The sequence below is a fragment of the Pseudomassariella vexata genome (assembly GCF_002105095.1).
Source record: "Pseudomassariella vexata strain CBS 129021 chromosome Unknown BCR38scaffold_1, whole genome shotgun sequence".
In the NCBI taxonomy this organism is placed as follows: Eukaryota; Fungi; Ascomycota; class Sordariomycetes; order Amphisphaeriales; family Pseudomassariaceae; genus Pseudomassariella; species Pseudomassariella vexata.
The window spans coordinates 823,339-839,485 of NW_024467956.1; the positions used below are offsets into that span (position 1 = coordinate 823,339).

Genomic DNA, 16,147 nt, shown 5'->3' on the forward strand with positions numbered 1-16,147 from the left:
AGAACAAGCAGGTGTACGCCTGAGTGCCCTCCGAGAGCAGCTCCACGAGATGCGCAATCGAAGGACCGAGGAGTTAGCCGAAATCAGGAGGCGGAAAGAGCGAGGAACCGACAGCAAAGACGAAAACAAAACCAACCGCGACGGCAAACCCGTGGCTCACGAAAGCAGCGTCGGCTGGATCGACCCCATCAAATCCAAAATCTTCAAGCCAGGCCCGAACTCAAAGGCTCTCCTCAAAATGCCCCGAACGCCTGTGTCCGGCGCCATGGGCGGTGACGCAAGACAAGACTACATCCGACGCCCTCACGACCATAATGTGCCGTACCGGACGGCGAAGCGCAAGCTGAAACTCGCGCTGCAGGAGTTCTACCGTGGACTGGAGCTGCTTAAGGCGTTCGCACTGCTAAACCGGACGGCGTTTCGCAAGCTGAACAAGAAGTACGACAAGGCTGTCGGCGCTAAGCCACCGTACCGTTACATGAACGACAAGGTCAATAAGTCGTGGTTTGTCAACAGCGATATTGTCGATGGTCATATCACGGCCGTTGAGGACTTGTATGCGAGGTACTTTGAGAAGGGGAATCATAAGGTTGCCGCGGGGAAGCTGCGTCGGGCGACAAGGAGGCCGGGGGACGAGTCGGGGAGTACGTTTCTCAATGGGCTGTTCATCGGTACAGGTATGTTTTGTGGAGTTTTCCAACCCGTTTTCTGGCTGTTGGTGGTCTCAAGAATTCGGATGACTTATTCATACTCTTGAGGGCCGACACAACTGTCAATTCAGAACCCAACTACCCCCACCCCCTTCGCCCTGCCCGAAATCCCCTAAAATGGGAATACTAACAAATTCCACAGGTGCGGTACTTACACTACAAGGTCTGGTCTATGGAGCCCAGCTGCTCTTCGACGATGATCCAGTCGTGCGGGAACATACCATCTATCTGATGCAAATCTACGGCGGCTATTTCCTGATGCTGTTCCTCTTCTCTCTTTTCTGCATAAACTGCTACATTTGGGCCGCCAACAAGGTCAACTACCAGTTCATTTTTGAATTTGACGCACGCCATACCCTGGATTGGAGGGAGCTTTCCCAGTTCCCCAGTTTTTGCCTGCTGCTCTTAGGTATATGCATATGGCTCAACTTCACCCGTTACGGGGCGCCGGAGATGTATCTCTACTACCCTGTCGTTTTGATATTCTTAACGCTGGTGCTTATCCTGCTGCCGGCTCCGGTGTTGGGCCATAGAAGTCGCAGGTGGTTTGCGTATGCCCATGTAAGTCTTTTGCGTACTTTCAGCAGACAAAAGTGCTGACCAGTCACAGTATCGACTGTTTTTCGCAGGATTATACCCCGTCGAGTTCCGGGACTTCTTCCTGGGTGATATTTACTGCTCACTCACCTATGCAACCTGCGTACGTGCGCTCCTTCCGTTGACTCTACAACAACCCCTCTCTAACATCTTAACAGAACATTGAACTCTTCTTCTGCCTCTACGCCCACTCTTGGTCCAACCCTACGCAATGCAACTCCAACCACTCCCGCCTCCTGGGCTTCTTCTCCGCCCTTCCTCCCATCTGGCGCGCCCTGCAGTGCGTCCGCCGCTACGCCGACACCAAAAACGTATTCCCGCACCTCGTCAACTGCGGAAAGTACAGCATGACCATCATGGCGGCCGTGACACTCTCCCTCTACCGCATGAACGGCACCACCTCCAACCTCGCCCTCTTCGCCACCTTCTCCATCGTCAATTCCATCTACTGCTCCGTCTGGGACCTGCTCATGGACTTTTCCCTCCTGCAGCCCGACTCAAGACACCCCTTTCTTAGGGATATCCTCGCGTTGAAGCGCAGGTGGGTGTACTACCTCATCATGACTATCGATCCCATCTTGCGATTCGCTTGGATCTTCTACGCGATTTTTACCCATGACAAGCAGCACAGCACTGCTGTCTCGTTTTTAGTCGCGCTAGCCGAGGTCTCCCGCCGTGGCGCCTGGGTCCTCTTGCGCGTGGAGAACGAACACTGCGGTAACGTCGCTCAATACAAAGCGAGTCGCGACGTGCCGCTCCCCTACTGCCTCGACGTCGACGGACATGAACCCCTGCTGGTCGAACGAGCAAGCACCGGCAGTAGGGATGAGGGCGCGAAACGCGTTACCTCGCGGATACGGCACGAGGAACGAGCGGCGACGATGGCGACTTCCGTCGACGTTGGCACAGCTAGCTCAGTGCAGCGCAACCGTGACCAAGTCGTGGGAATGAACGAGAGCCCCACCGCCACCGCAACCGGTACAACAGCAGCAGCAGCAGCAACAGCGGGGACACCCGAAGAAGGCGGACTGAGGAGACGGAGGAGGTCGGATGCCATCCTCACGGCAGGCGGGACGATAAGGAAGATTATGGCGCAGGCGCATAGGCAGGATTTCGAGAAGAAGAGGAAGCCCGGTGTGGGGGTTGGTGCTAAGGGGCAGGGGGTTGATGATACTGATGACGCTGATGTAGAGGGCGTCGACGAACTGCCGAGTGATGAGGAGGATGATGATGATGAGGATGATTCGGGGTCGGTGGCGCGTGAAAGGGTTGAGGTTAGGAAGGCGGAGACTTTGGTTAAGGGGGAGGGAAGCAGTGATGACGAGCGTTGATAGTTGAGAGTGCACACACACAACAGGGAGTTTGTAATAATAATGAATGGCGTAGCGTACAGAAATTTTTCCAAGTAATCATTCCAGCATACGAAGCCCGTGTCCAACTCATTGCTGTGGTTATTCATGATATTTGCTCTCATATTCGGCATTTTGGTCCATCTAAAACTCCGTTTACCCAGCCCCTATTCCGAGCATGGCCTCTCCCGTACGGTATACACCTTACACACCATTGAAAGGCCGACAGTCATTCAGAAGAACCCCAAACAAAACAAGCTCAAGCAAACCAGCTACAGATAGGCTTCTAAGAGTATCTTATAACATCTGTTGTAGTTTACTTATCAAGTTCAAATCCCGTCCCTCCCTGCCAATGGCCCCTTTTTTTTCTCTCACAGTTCTTCGCTCTCTCGTGCGCAAGACAGACGGACAAACCCAGAACGATGCGACCAGACGGGCAGGCAGACAGACAAGAACGAACGCCTGGACCATGCAGAAGTGGTATATCCTCGTTACAAAAGATGCCCGTTCATCAGAAAGAAGAAGTCATACGCCCACGCCCATTTATCCGTCACACGTATATCCAAACACAGTATCTTTCATCTAATCTTTCAATCCACCCCCTCATCGTCCCGCCCGGACAAACTCGTAGCCGACCCCGCCTGCTTCGAAGGTTTCCGTAGCAGCCCACTGGCACCGCTTTTGGCCCAACCGCCATTCGTGACCAGGTTCAGAGCCCTGTGTTCCGCCTCTTCCTCGTCACTACTCGTATCGTAATCATCCTCGATGTCCGTCCCCATCGAGTTAAGCTTCCTCATCGAAACCGACCCTGACGGCTCATCGGCGTACAGGTTCGGATCCCGACCGAGGACGCGGTCCGCCTTGGACGGCGTTTTCCTTCCATAATGGGACGGCGGCGGCGAAACGAGGTAGGTCCGGGTAACTCCCACGTCTTCGGGGGTGTAATCCCGATTCGACACGAAAGTAGGCGTTTCCGCGCAGCCCCACCCTGCCGCTGCTTCCCTTTGCCTCTGTTGATCCCGTTCTCGCGAGATTTGTTCCCGTGCCTCGAGCCATTTGGGACTCGCTTCCCAGGCCCAGCCATCGCCGGTGGTGTTGATGATGGGTAAGAGCCAATACAAAGGAGCGGGCCCGAATAGATGCAGCAAGTTCCTTTTTGCGCCCAGATCAAAGGCATTCGGCAGTCTTTCCGAATCTTGTTCGTCCAAGTACTCCTCATAACGTTTCCGGGAGCGGTATCGCTCCAATTCTTCGTACGACAGATGTCGTGGCGCTGGGTCGTCCCGGCTGCTTCCATCCATACTGACACGGACCTCTCCCTCCTCCGGCCGGGTCACTCCTGGTAGGGCATTGGCGTGGATATCGAGTAACTGCTGTCCATACTTGGGTAGATCTACGCCCTCCCCATTATGCTGCGCATTGAACTGATGCAGCAGCTGTTTCCTCAGCGGGGAAAGATAGCGCGTCTTCTCCAGGCATTCGATGGTCGTCTGGCCCCTGCAAGCAAGTAAGATGTGCCATCCCGTAAACGCGCCCACCACCAGCCCAATGATACCAGAGACCACGGCCAACATGATGTAGTTGACGGGCATCATCGTCTCCACGTACTGCGTCTCGCTCAGCAGCTCAGCGTAGACCCATGACCCCGAAACGGCGAAGGCGTAGAAGCAGAAGAGCGTCGTGTAGATGAGGAACAGCAGGAAGGCCTTGTGGTTGCGCAGGCCGATGCACGTGGCGAGCCAGGGACAGTGGTGGTCCATCTTGAGCACGCATCTCCTGCATGTGCTGCAGTGGTGCGCACGGTCCGGCTTGCGCGCCTGGCATTTCTTGCAGAAGCGTATCTCGCCGTTGGATTTCACGGTGAAGGAAGTCGCTTGGGGCGGGGCGTTCGTCGGGAGAGTCGAGTAGCCGTTGGTGTTGGTGGTGCTGCCTGGCGACGTGAAGACGGCCGTCGTGTAAGACCAGTTGAGGAGGGAGTAGAGGAGGACGCCACCGATCGAGGAGTTGGTTCCTATAGCGCATTATCATATTAGAGCTGTGCTCCATCACGCAGAGATGCCTGTGGGAAGCTTTGTGATACCCGTGGAGCTAGGCGCATCAAATGCAGACCCGGGACGGGTGCGAACATACCTATCCAACTTGACTTCGACGGATTACTTCCTATGCTAACCACCACCCATGCGGCCCACGTCGTCAAGCCGTACACAAAGGCCAGCGGCAGGTACGTTATACAATTGCAGCAGTATCGTTCGGCGCGACGCGCCCACCTTCGAGCCATGTTTGTCGGGTGAAACGAGGGCGACGAGACTCTATCCATGGACCTTGGACAAGACCACCTCAAATAACCAAGGTAAAAAATGAATGACTTAGTCTGGCTTGACGCGAAAGGAAAAAAATAACTATCCCGTCACCTCATGATATCCTCATCAGAAAATGTTAACTAGGAAATTCCACGCTTATTGGAGCTGTGATATGTTGAAGCGGATAATGAATGGTACAACAAGTTGAGGATAATTGACAGTCTAAGTCTCTAACACGTCGAGTCCCCATCGGATGAGGATGCACGTTAGGATCGTTAGGATTAGGGGACAAATCGAGGGGCTCAGTTGTGGCGGTGCACGGATGCCTCGGTGTCGGTGGTGTCGGTGTGCAATTGGTTGTCAACAGCTGACCGCTTGCTTGAATTGTCATTGCTGGGCCCTGTCAGAAATCCCGCCAAGGCGTACCTTCCCGCATCTGTCCTGCAGGGTTGAGAGCGTTCGTTGGCCCGTTGTACACAGAAACCTGCGAACAAAACCATTAGAGTGAGGCAAGCAAAGCATGTTTCTAGCCTTAGGCCTAGTGGTCTGTTCACTATCACGCACTGGCAGCTACTCGGGGTGGATTGCCAACACAGGTAAAGTGACGAAGCTGGGGTTCCAAGTGCCGTGAAGTCCCCCCGTCTACATCGAGAGAACCACTATAGAAACTTTACGGCTTGAAATTAAAGTCATTGTAGGGGTTTGCAAATCTAACCTTAGTGAAATTGTTACAGTACGGGTATTGTGCCATTCTCATCTACTTGGATGAGAGAGGTGGTAGTAGTCTACACCGCGGCTCTCCGTATTCGTCCTACCTGTCCTATTCCAACCTCTCCAAAGCCTCCCTGGCCTTCTCCACCAAGTCCCGCGCATCTTGGATATCTTCTCTGCCCTCCTGGGAGCCGCCCCCCCCCTTGCTTTTCTGTTCCAACACTCGACCCACGGTCCTTTCCACCCCCTGGACTGCCTTGCGGCCCTCTTCCCTAACCTCGCCTTCCCAATATTCCCGCGCCGTCTCCCATTGCTTCTGCATACGCCGCAGGCTCCAGATGATTCCCAGCGCGGCCACCGCACCAGCCTCGTAGATGCCCGTCGTCAGGGTGCCGAAGTAGGCGAGAGCGCCCAGGGATGTGGTCAGGCCCGAGGTGCTAAAAGTTTGCATGACGAGCTTCTGGGCTAAAGCTTGGAGAGCGGGTATAGTTACATTTTGGAGGTAGGCTCGTGTGGATGGAATGTTGCTTGGCCAGCCGGAGGCGGCTTGTGCGGAGGGATCTGGGGTAGCTGTCGACGTTACGCCATTTTCTGACTGAGATTCGGCTGGTGACATATCGGGATGGGATGTCGAAGAGCTCAGGGAAACACCGGCTTCTTCCATCCGCCCGGCAAGAAAAATGACACTTCTTTCTGATGCGGGAAGGAACCGCTGGTTGAGAATGTCACTGGTCAGCATGCTGACGTCGTCGACGCGCCAGAATAGCTTCCACCAGCCCAGTTTGCGCCATCGCCGGCTTGCAAATGCCATATCGAGCTCTTCTTGGAGCTCGGTGTGCGCAAATTCTGCCCAGTCTGCGAGTCCCATCTTCAAGCGTGCAACAGTAGGGCCTGCTGCTGCTGCTGTTAGCGACGCGGAAAGCCGATGTGTTTCTTCACGTTCAATTGACGCCGCAGCGTTTTGGAGGATTGATGCGATGAGCCGCCGAACAGGTGGCTTAGTAACATGATCAGCCGTGGACATGACATCAGCTTTCAGCCACTCGACCAGCCTTGGTATGTTACTCTGGAACCAGAGATTCTCGTACTGCATAGCGTCTTTTAAATCTCTTCGAATGAGACCTAGACCGATACCTGCAGTTCCGACATCTACTGGAGTAAACGGTAGTGCTGATTCGTCGGTTGGCTTGTATTCGGGTAGGTTGACGGCCGCTGCGACGCTGCCCTCGGTTGTGAGCATGGGTATTGACGCCACCGATGCTGCACCCATGATTCCGTCGGCGACTATGAGAGCTTTGTGCACAGGCGTCGTGATAGGCGTATATCTCCCCGTGCTAGATGTTGGTATATCGACCGTCGGGACCAATACCGAATCCTCAAATCCTCCTAGTGACCCCTGTTCTGGCGCCGAAGCACATAGATTTGTCTCCATGAGCAGAAACTCCAAGCTATTCCCGTTGAGAGTTGCTGAAGAAACTTTGACCTCGTGCAACAAGTTCCCCTTGGTCAACGACAGAGTGCCCAACTGCTGCGGTTCCTCGGCACCAACCCGTACGATCATGGGTTGCTCAAGATTATGGCCTTCCACCTCTCTCTCCCAGTCTTCTTCGGACTTCAACGGGTCGGCTAGAAGGAGTTTCAGCACTTCTTTCGCCGTCTTTCCAGACTCAGATCCATTGGTAAGACCCAATATGGCGACCCGTACAGACTCTGTGCCCGGCTTCTGTCGCAAGCCATTGAGGGCGAGTTGTACTCTCGACAAATTTACATAATTGGCTGCATGTTTCTGCAATGCGACCAATGCATCTTCCAGTTCCTTCCGTGCATCGGACGTAGCATTAGTATTGACGGTGGATTCCAAGCGATAGTGATGCAGTGCTTTTCGTTTCGGCTGGCGTGTCGGCGTCAGCGTCGGCGTAGGTCTGGAACCTCTCGATAGGGAACAAAACAAGCACACGGACTGGTCCCTACTCGCAGCGGGTTTCCTGAGGACAGCATGAGATACCCCAGTGGGCCTCAATGGCATTCGTGGAGGCATAGTCGGGCCTCATCTGGAACTGAGCGCACGAGCAACAAGCTTGGATTGGACTGAAGCTTGGAGCGCTGAGGTTCGTTCCTGCAGCGCTTAAAGATCGGCAAAACTCGCCCCGGATTCTGGAGTCAACGTCATCCCCGCCATTTGTTCTGAACCAACTGCAACACATGTGATGGGAAGTTGCTAGACATTGTCTATTCTTGAAACAGCCACCAACTCGCCTGTCTTGAAAGAATATATAACTTCATCCATCCGGCACCCACCCACCATGGCCCAATCCACCGCCCATCGGCGCCTCCTCCAAGAATACCGCGCCCTGACCAACAACCCGCCCGACGGCATAACCGCCGGTCCCGTCTCCGAAGACGACCTGTTGCACTGGGAAGCCCTAATCCAAGGCCCCGAAGGCACGCCCTTCGAAGGCGGCATCTTCCCCGCAGAGTTGAAATTCCCCAAGGACTACCCCTTAGCCCCGCCCAGCATGAAGTTCCTCGGCGAGATATTCCACCCCAACGTCTACCCGACGGGGTTGGTGTGCATCTCAATCTTGCACCCGCCCGGTGACGACCCCAACCACTACGAGCATGCGAGCGAAAGATGGAGCCCCATACAGAGCGTCGAGAAGATTCTGATCAGCGTTATGAGCATGCTGGCTGAGCCCAACGACGAGAGTCCTGCTAATGTGGAGGCGGCCAAGATGTGGAGGGATCGGAGACCTGACTATGAGAAGAAGGTGCGCGAGGGGGTTAGGCGGATGTTGGGGCTGTAGATCGGAGTTCTGGATCTCTTGGATTGTTCGAGGATGGAGGGTGGAAGAAGAATTTATGGACTGTGATGACGACCCAGTCTTCGGAAGGACAAGCGGGGATGGTGACGGCGACGATCATGACCCTCGAATTGATGTGGAGATGGGAGGTGGCAGTTAAGACTTCTAGACGGGCTGCTACTATTACTTCCGCAGCTCATGAGACGTTGATTCGATATCAACTACGGCTGGTGGTAGATAGGGAGGGGAGTTGACGTTTGATTCATGCAACATAGCAAGGAGTTTCGGTTCAAATATGGTATTCACAAGTATTGTTCGGGAGCTTCGCATGGTGTTTGCTGCCGGCAATGAAAAATCAAACCCGAAGCACAATGGTATTGTAGCGCGCACTGAACACATATCGCCAGATCCAGACCCAGACACGGACACCCGGCACCTGCAAGCCAACGAAGCCGGTCATTCAGAATCTATGAGTATGAAGTCCAATGGTTATTGTACAGAGTTGGCTCTTACACCCTTACACAACAGAGCTACCGGGCAAGTTCCTCTGGACTTACTTCTCCAGGTAGCGCTTAGAAGTTCGAGTCAAAGGCGTCGAAAACGAGGCAAACTCTTCCCCACCCCCAACTAAACCGTCTCATCCCCAGCCACAGGCCCAACCTCGTTGTGCATCATATGCCCCTTGTGCTCTTCCGTCTTCTCATAATCAATTAATAAGTCCCCATTCTTTCCATATCTCCGCGGCTCATCACGAGCTACTTTCACAACCGAAAAATAACCCGACGTGCCTTTCACCTTGTGGAAAATGGAATCCATTTCTTCCAGGGAACGATACGCGGTCTCAGGGTAGAACCAGTAGACGCTGGGGACCATGAAGGCATTGATAACGGCGAAGATAATGTAGGTTTGGTAGCCGATGCTGTTGAAGGCGACGGGGGTGATCATAACAACGAGGAAATTGAAGATCCAGTTCGCTGTAAGAGCAAGTTGTTAGCTGGTCCAAACGTACGCACAAATACACAGCATCCACGCCGATCCAACATTTATGGTGTGATTAGGAAGAAGGTGGGGAGGATTTACCAGATGTGGACAAAGCATTCGCAGGTGCTCTAGTCCTCAAGGACACAATCTCCGCCGGATACAACCACGTCATGCCCAACCAACCAACGGCAAAGAAGGTGTTAAACACGAATAGAAACACTATGCCCGCAATCTGGAACCCGGTCTCGGACCTCGAGTTCACCCCGGCCAGGATCGCCATGGTGGCCGCTTGCCCCACGGCACCGAAAAGCATGAGTTTTCTCCTTCCCACGCGCTCGACTAGGAACACCGCCGGCCAGGAGGCGATGAAGTACTCGGTTCCGTTGAGAGCGGCCAGAAGACGAGACATGAAATCGGTCATTCCCAGGCCTTTGTATATGACCGCAGCGTAGTAAGTAATGAGATTTATGCCGGAGATTTGCTGGAACATCTGGTTGATGTATGCCAGGAGAGTGCGATGGAGGTTTCTAGATGGGCGTCAGTTTCCCCTTTCACTCTCCCATAGCAACATCCTCCCCGAATGCGTGAAGCACGAACCTGTCCTTATCCATGGTAAACAAATCCCCAAAGGTCCCCTTACTCATCTCGACCACCGTATCCTTGATCTCGATAAACTCATTCCTAACCTCCTTGTCCTCCACCTCTCTATCCGCGAGCGCGGCAAGCACCACCCTCGCTTCGTCCTCGCGGCCCTTCAAAATCAACCATCTAGGCGACTCCGGCAGTCCCCAAATAAACGCCAGTATAAAAACACAAAACACAATCTGAAACGCGAGCGGGAACCGCCACGAAACACTACTCGGCGCCGTAAACGACATGCCCAGATCAACCCAATAACTAGTCATGATCCCGCCCGTAATCAGCGCCCCCTCGACCATGACCAGTTTGCCCCGCTTGTGCGCCCTTGACGCCTCGGACTGCCACGTCGGGACCGTGGACGTATTCCCGCCGTTTCCCAACCCCGTGATAATGCGTCCCAGAATAAAATGCGGGAGTGTAGTAGCCGAGGCTTGGAGAATGGCGCCGATTATCATGATGGAGGTACCGAGCATAATCATCCTTTTCCGGCCCAAGGGGTTTCCGATGAAGATGGTGAGGATAGCGCCGAAGAAACAGCCTAGGTTATAGGAGGCGACGGCGATACCTTGGTTGGTGGAGCGGGTGGATTGCTCGGCTGGTGTGAGGCCCTCGGCAGAGGGGTTGATGGAGGGGAAGAAGGAGAGGAAGTTGGGCAGGGTTAGGACGCCACCCATCACGCCTTGGTCTAAACATATGTTGAGGTTAGATATTCCATGTTGTTTGAGTAAGTAATGTGAAAGTGAAGGAATATGCAATGGTAAAGAGGGGGGAGGGGGATGCTGACCATAACCAAAGAGCAGGAAATCACATCCTGCTACTATGCCTACGGCGTAGTTGAGTTGTTGGCCTCGTAGGCCAAAGAACGGCTTCATGGAGGGCGGGTAGCAGTGGTCATGTAGATGATTCGTGAAGACCAAGGTGTGAAAACCGGTTGACAGCTCTCGTGGCCAACTACGATCCGGTCGGCTTAGACCTTGAATATCTTAGAGACGACCTCCTCGAAGTCTGGGGAATAGGCGAGAGAACGGTGGCTCAAATTAAAAAGGTGGGAAAGAGTTTTATTTGTATGCTGTGTGTATGCCTCCTGTCTTATACGGCAGGTTGTTGGTTCTAGGTCAATATCTGGCGCTGCTATACAGGCCCCGGGAAACTAATGCTAGTGGGTACCATTGCATTCCAATCATGGCCGATTTAGTAACTACCGAAACGATGGGGTCTCTCGAATAACATTTATAGTGATCATCACCTGTAAGGATTGCCCAAACTCTCCAACCCCGCTCCCAGTTTTACGGGGACAAGCCGATGTGGGTAATGACGATAGAAGGAGATTACCGGACGAACGTTTGTCGAACAACTGTCTACAATGTATACAGAAATTGGCGAGTGAGTAAGGTTCATCCCCCACATGGCCAAAGGTTTGGATGGAATCGGGTGATGAGACGACTAACTGAACGAGTCACGCCACCTTCCTCGTCTAGAAGAATAAGCGCTAGAGTATGCAATGTAGAACGCTCCGACACCATGGTTGGCCTTCTCCGCATCTATGCATACAACTTGCAGATCCCTCAGCATTACTTGGGTTTGAGGGGAATAGCAAACCAAGCCTCAACATTAAGGAAATGAATAACCAGAGACCCAAAAAGTGGATCTAGAGTTACGGTCTGCCAGATGCGGTAGTCCGAGGCGCTTCCGAGAGGCTCAATAGCGAAAGGATCTGCTTTGGCGCGCATGCTGACCCTGTCTGGGGTAGTGGCTATGATGTAACCTGCTACTGTCGTGCGCTGATTCATCCAGGTCTCTGGTGACCTTGTATTCACGACAGAAGGACTACCCCTTTTTTGGCAATTGCAGATAACGTAAGCTCTTGCCGGATTTGCGGGGAGACGGATATGTCGGCCTGCCTGGCATTGTTCATGGTTCTTGAAAGACCATCATATGCGAACATCAGAGTATCCGGCTCGGCGGGTGCCATGGGACACAGAGAAAGATGTCTGGCAGTACAGCTCGGGCAGCATTTCCTATGAGTGGTTCGCCTCCGATGACGGCTGGCAAGGCTTCATTACTCATATCCATATTCGTGACATGGTGAAGGTTTTCATGGTCATCGCTCTATTTGGCAGGTCATCAACTCGTATCTATGTCTGTGTCACTTATGCATGTCATCTACAACATTTCCGTCATCGCGAAGCTCACAGGCCGTTTTCTGCCTTGAACTTATCCCAACTCTCATTCAACGTCGCAAAAACCGTAGCAGCAATGAGTTTGACCTCTGTGCTGGCATCTTGTGGTAGCTAACTCACAGTTAGCATAATCATTTCCACAAGTTCAGAGACGGGAACTCACCTTATCGGGATGACACTTGGCGATGGCCTTCATGTAGTGAATCTTGACCCGATTTGCCATTACCAGCTCGTGCAAGCCGACCTTCTTCCACCCACTGCCCTCCCAAAGTACCTGGTCGAGACTTCCTAGCAAGGCCCGAAGATTGTCTCTCTTTCCGTCTCGCCACGCTGAGATACGGGCATCAACCTTCTCACTCAGTGCGAACTTTTCATCATCGGCTTGTTCCGCCGCCTTGTTCGCGGCTCGAAGTCGCTCAACAGCTTCGTAACTCTTTTGCGGACCTAGATCAGAAACTGCAGAAGGCGTTGGGCGCGGCCTCGCAGCTTGCACTGGCTTTGGAGTCGGTTTGGGTTTCGGGGCCAGAGCCTTTTGACACCTCTGGCGGCCGGCAGTGGCAGTGGCCCCACCTACTCCGGCTTCGACACATAACTGCCACACGTTACTGGCATCAGCCCACTTCTCCATTTGCTCGAGAGCTTCTGCCTTCCTGCTAAGCGCCTTGCCGTAAAGGTCTTTCATCTCCCGATGTTCTCCCTCACCCAACGCTATTTTCTCGCCCTCCCCACGTGACGGTCCAATGATTCCCAGCGCAGCATCTGCATCATCCACAGCCTGCTTGGGACTACCGGTTTTCAGAGCCGTAAGTGAACGGTTAGTCAGGAGTACAATGCAAAGTGGGTGTTTTTGCGGGATGCCATTCAGCGAATTGGAGTAGGAGATGTGTGCCGCATCGTAATCGCCACGCTTGAAGTGTGCTGTTCCATCAAGTCGATGCCGTGTGGATGCCTGGATAACCGAAGGGGAGACGGTGGGTATCTGTCTGACCGGCGCGGCCGGCCTGGGTGTGATGGTGTGCGAAGGCGGCTGGCCAGAAGGTTTTGACAGTGATGGAGAAGGTTGAGGTTGTTGAGGCCGAGACTGCGGAGGTGCGGCAACTATAGGGTTGAATAGAAGATCTGGCTCGGGCTCAGTTGGAGGAGGAGGCTGTGATGGTATCTTCTTTCTTCGTGCCGGGCTGACATATGCCTGTGCACTTTGCTCTTCGACGGCTTGTTTATTGAGACGCAATCGCGGATCAAGTGACGATTCATATGATTGTTGCCACTTGGGCACTGCCGATGGTTGGCTTGGTCGCGTGGGCAAGGCAATAGATCGATCCCGAGAGGCACCCACCTGAGGCTCTCTTGAAGGCCGAGATATTGGTTTTTCTGGTCGCATGCCCGATTCGAGGAGCATAGCTTCATCCGTCACATCCTTGGTTTGCTTTTTAGGCGGATGGCCTCGATCCTGCTGAGTTGACCGCATCCATTTGGGCTGGTTGGGATCTCCACCTTCTTGATTGAATTCGGCCACGGCTTTTTGAACTTGTTTTTGTCCAGTCTTCCACAATGAATTGGCCGTCTTGAAGAAGCTTGATCCCACAGCTGCAGCTTTTTGTGAAATATCAGCTCCTCCAGAAGCCGGGGATCTGTTGTCTCTGCGTGGAGAAAGATCGGGTTGGTCTTCTTTCATCCAGGCGGGGCTTCCCTTATTCCTCGAACGCGCAGCATTGTCTCTCGGTCTGCTCTGTTTAACGGGCGGATCCCTGGGCGTTGATTTATGCTGTGCCGTCTGGTGTGCATCGTCCAAGAGCCAACCAATAGCTGCTTGGACATTAAGCCCAGCACCACTTTCTGTCAAACCACGTCTGGCGTTCTCAGGGGTAAAGCCCATATCCACCAACTCAGCAATAGCTTTGTCAAAGGGGTCATCATCATCTCCACGTCTTGAGGGCTGAGTAGGCGCAATCTCGGGTTCGGACTCTGAATCAGAGTCTTCTATGGGTTTGCCAGGCTCTAGCTTCGGCTGTGAAGCTTGTGCTTTCCGTCGTACTTCTTCAACTGGCTTCCCCAGATCGCCCAAGAAATCGTCTTCATCTGCGGTGGAAGAGGTCGGCTGTTGAGTTGCCTTAGGCTTTATCTCGTTGAGTCCAAACGGATCATCATCGTCGCCAAAGTCCACTCCGGCCGATGTTGCAGGTTGATTCCATGTACTAGCACTGCCGAGGTCAAGCTTGGTGGCAGGTGCAGACGTGTTCTTTCCTGATTGTGGTTGAAGCGGCGGGGGATAATGACTCGAATTGTCGACTTTGGTGTCTTTGTTGAATGCCGCAAACAGGTCGTCGTCATCATCTTTCTTGTGTCCATTCTGGTTGACCCCTACCCCACCACTGCTAAGCGGAAGGGCGGGTGATGTGGTCCGCGACGCACTGGCAGAGCCTTGGCCTAGAGTATCCCAAAATTGTCCTCCTCCATACTGCGCTTGCATCTGCTTCCGCCGTTCCTCCTCCTTTCGGCGCTTCTCGGCCTCCAGCTGCTCCTGCCGTTCGCGGAGGCTGAGGTTGACATTGCTCTTGGCTCCGCCAAAGGATACCAGATTGCTGAAGCTGTCGGCGGCGGGTTTCGAAGTCGCAGGCTTCGGTGCAGTGAGGCCAGAGCCTTGGCTCGAAAGCGGAGTGTTGCGCCCGGAGACCTGGGGAGACGGGGTCAGGCGTAGAGATGGGTAAAAGGCGGGCGGCTGGTTCATAATCGGGGGCTTGTTGTTGCTAGCCTTAGCCGAATTGGTCGATGACCAATCGAGCCCTGCAAGATCATCCATGGTTGCGTAGATATCGATATCCCGGCTTCATTTCAACTTCGCCGTAGTATCATGCTGGGGGTTGCCCTTTGAGGTGTTGACTTTGGTTGCAACTTCATTGTGGACAACGAGCCGCATCTATCGCAGCGATAGCGGCTCCATATCTTGGCCCGCCGAAGCTGAATATGTGGCTTGAACCACCCCAGCCTCATAATCATCCAAATTGGGACACTTCAATTGCAACCCGTGCAATTGGTTTTCGTCTTGGCAATAACTGTTGATTGCCCAAGTAGCAATATGCTAGACAGCGACGTTCATTGTTTTTTATGCGGTTGCAACAAGAGGATTTTCTATGATCAGGTTGCATGTATTCTCATAACCAAATTGAATCTGGTCTTCATTCTGTTTCCGTTCTACTACGGAGTTGAAGTTACCTGCTCAACCAAGCGCTTCCACGGGCTACCCTAGAGCCCGTGCGCTTTGGCCAGTATCCCTCCAAACATTGAAGACGCAGTGGGGACTAAAAACCTATCCAATCAAGATTGGTCATCGAATGACTAGTAGAGAACTCGATTCATCTGACGGTAATTATTCCAGTGGCAGCTGAATGACTCGTAGAACTGGTTCAGGTGGTTTGGAATTCTCGGATGCCACCATATTGTTCGTCCTATGTCATTGTCCAGTGCTGTAGACTCTAACGTCGCAATTGCAACACCTCGTACTTCTTAGCCCTTTCTGGAAGAAATAGTTGAACATCAGTGCCAATCCAGAAGCGCCCTAAGTAGGAAAGCCAGGGTTTTCTAGTCTATGCGACGAGACATTCACTGGATCCTTTAGAATTGCTATCGACGTGACTTTCACTTCAGATTACTTTTTTGAGATCTGTAGATCCGTTGTCGGTTACTCTCTAGAGGCCCCTGTCAATCATACAGGAACGGTTTGAGGACGGGAGTACCCAGCCGAGCAATCATATTCCTCTTCCCAGGATGTGCCTGAATTCGAAACATTGACGCTTAAGACACCACATAAACATGTTGATATGCTTAAATTTGTTTGAGATTTGTTCGTAACTGGCGAAGGGGAAAGGCGGCTGCTCCTTC

At 53.2% G+C, this 16,147-nt stretch overlaps 5 protein-coding genes across 5 annotated transcripts; 1 reads left to right on the plus strand and 4 right to left on the minus strand.

Annotated features, from left to right (window-relative positions):
• Positions 1–3,246: 3,246 nt before the first annotated feature.
• On the minus strand, positions 3,247–4,934 carry BCR38DRAFT_479628 (DHHC zinc finger domain-containing protein; the record flags this gene model as incomplete). Its single annotated transcript, XM_040863173.1, has 2 exons — positions 3,247–4,667; positions 4,787–4,934. 2 exons carry the CDS (start codon positions 4,932–4,934, stop codon positions 3,247–3,249), a joined length of 1,569 nt encoding a protein of 522 aa, XP_040720697.1.
• A 490-nt stretch (positions 4,935–5,424) lies between these two features.
• Positions 5,425–7,746, minus strand: BCR38DRAFT_415943 (uncharacterized protein). The gene has a single exon (XM_040859065.1). It carries the CDS (start codon positions 7,703–7,705, stop codon positions 5,777–5,779), a length of 1,929 nt encoding a protein of 642 aa, XP_040720698.1. The 5' UTR covers positions 7,706–7,746; the 3' UTR covers positions 5,425–5,776.
• A 224-nt stretch (positions 7,747–7,970) lies between these two features.
• On the plus strand, positions 7,971–8,471 carry BCR38DRAFT_479630 (ubiquitin-conjugating enzyme/RWD-like protein; the record flags this gene model as incomplete). Its single annotated transcript, XM_040863174.1, has 1 exon — positions 7,971–8,471. One exon carries the CDS (start codon positions 7,971–7,973, stop codon positions 8,469–8,471), a length of 501 nt encoding a protein of 166 aa, XP_040720699.1.
• A 624-nt stretch (positions 8,472–9,095) lies between these two features.
• Positions 9,096–10,762, minus strand: BCR38DRAFT_479631 (general substrate transporter; the record flags this gene model as incomplete). The annotated part of the gene is made up of 3 exons (XM_040863175.1): positions 9,096–9,442; positions 9,549–9,976; positions 10,047–10,762. 3 exons carry the CDS (start codon positions 10,760–10,762, stop codon positions 9,096–9,098), a joined length of 1,491 nt encoding a protein of 496 aa, XP_040720700.1.
• A 1,411-nt stretch (positions 10,763–12,173) lies between these two features.
• Positions 12,174–15,223, minus strand: BCR38DRAFT_415947 (uncharacterized protein). The gene is made up of 2 exons (XM_040859066.1): positions 12,432–15,223; positions 12,174–12,379 (listed from the first exon to the last, which is right to left on the minus strand). The coding sequence occupies exons 1-2, from the start codon at positions 15,066–15,068 to the stop codon at positions 12,278–12,280; spliced, it is 2,739 nt and encodes a 912-aa protein (XP_040720701.1). The 5' UTR covers positions 15,069–15,223; the 3' UTR covers positions 12,174–12,277.
• Between the last annotated feature and the right edge of the window lie 924 nt (positions 15,224–16,147).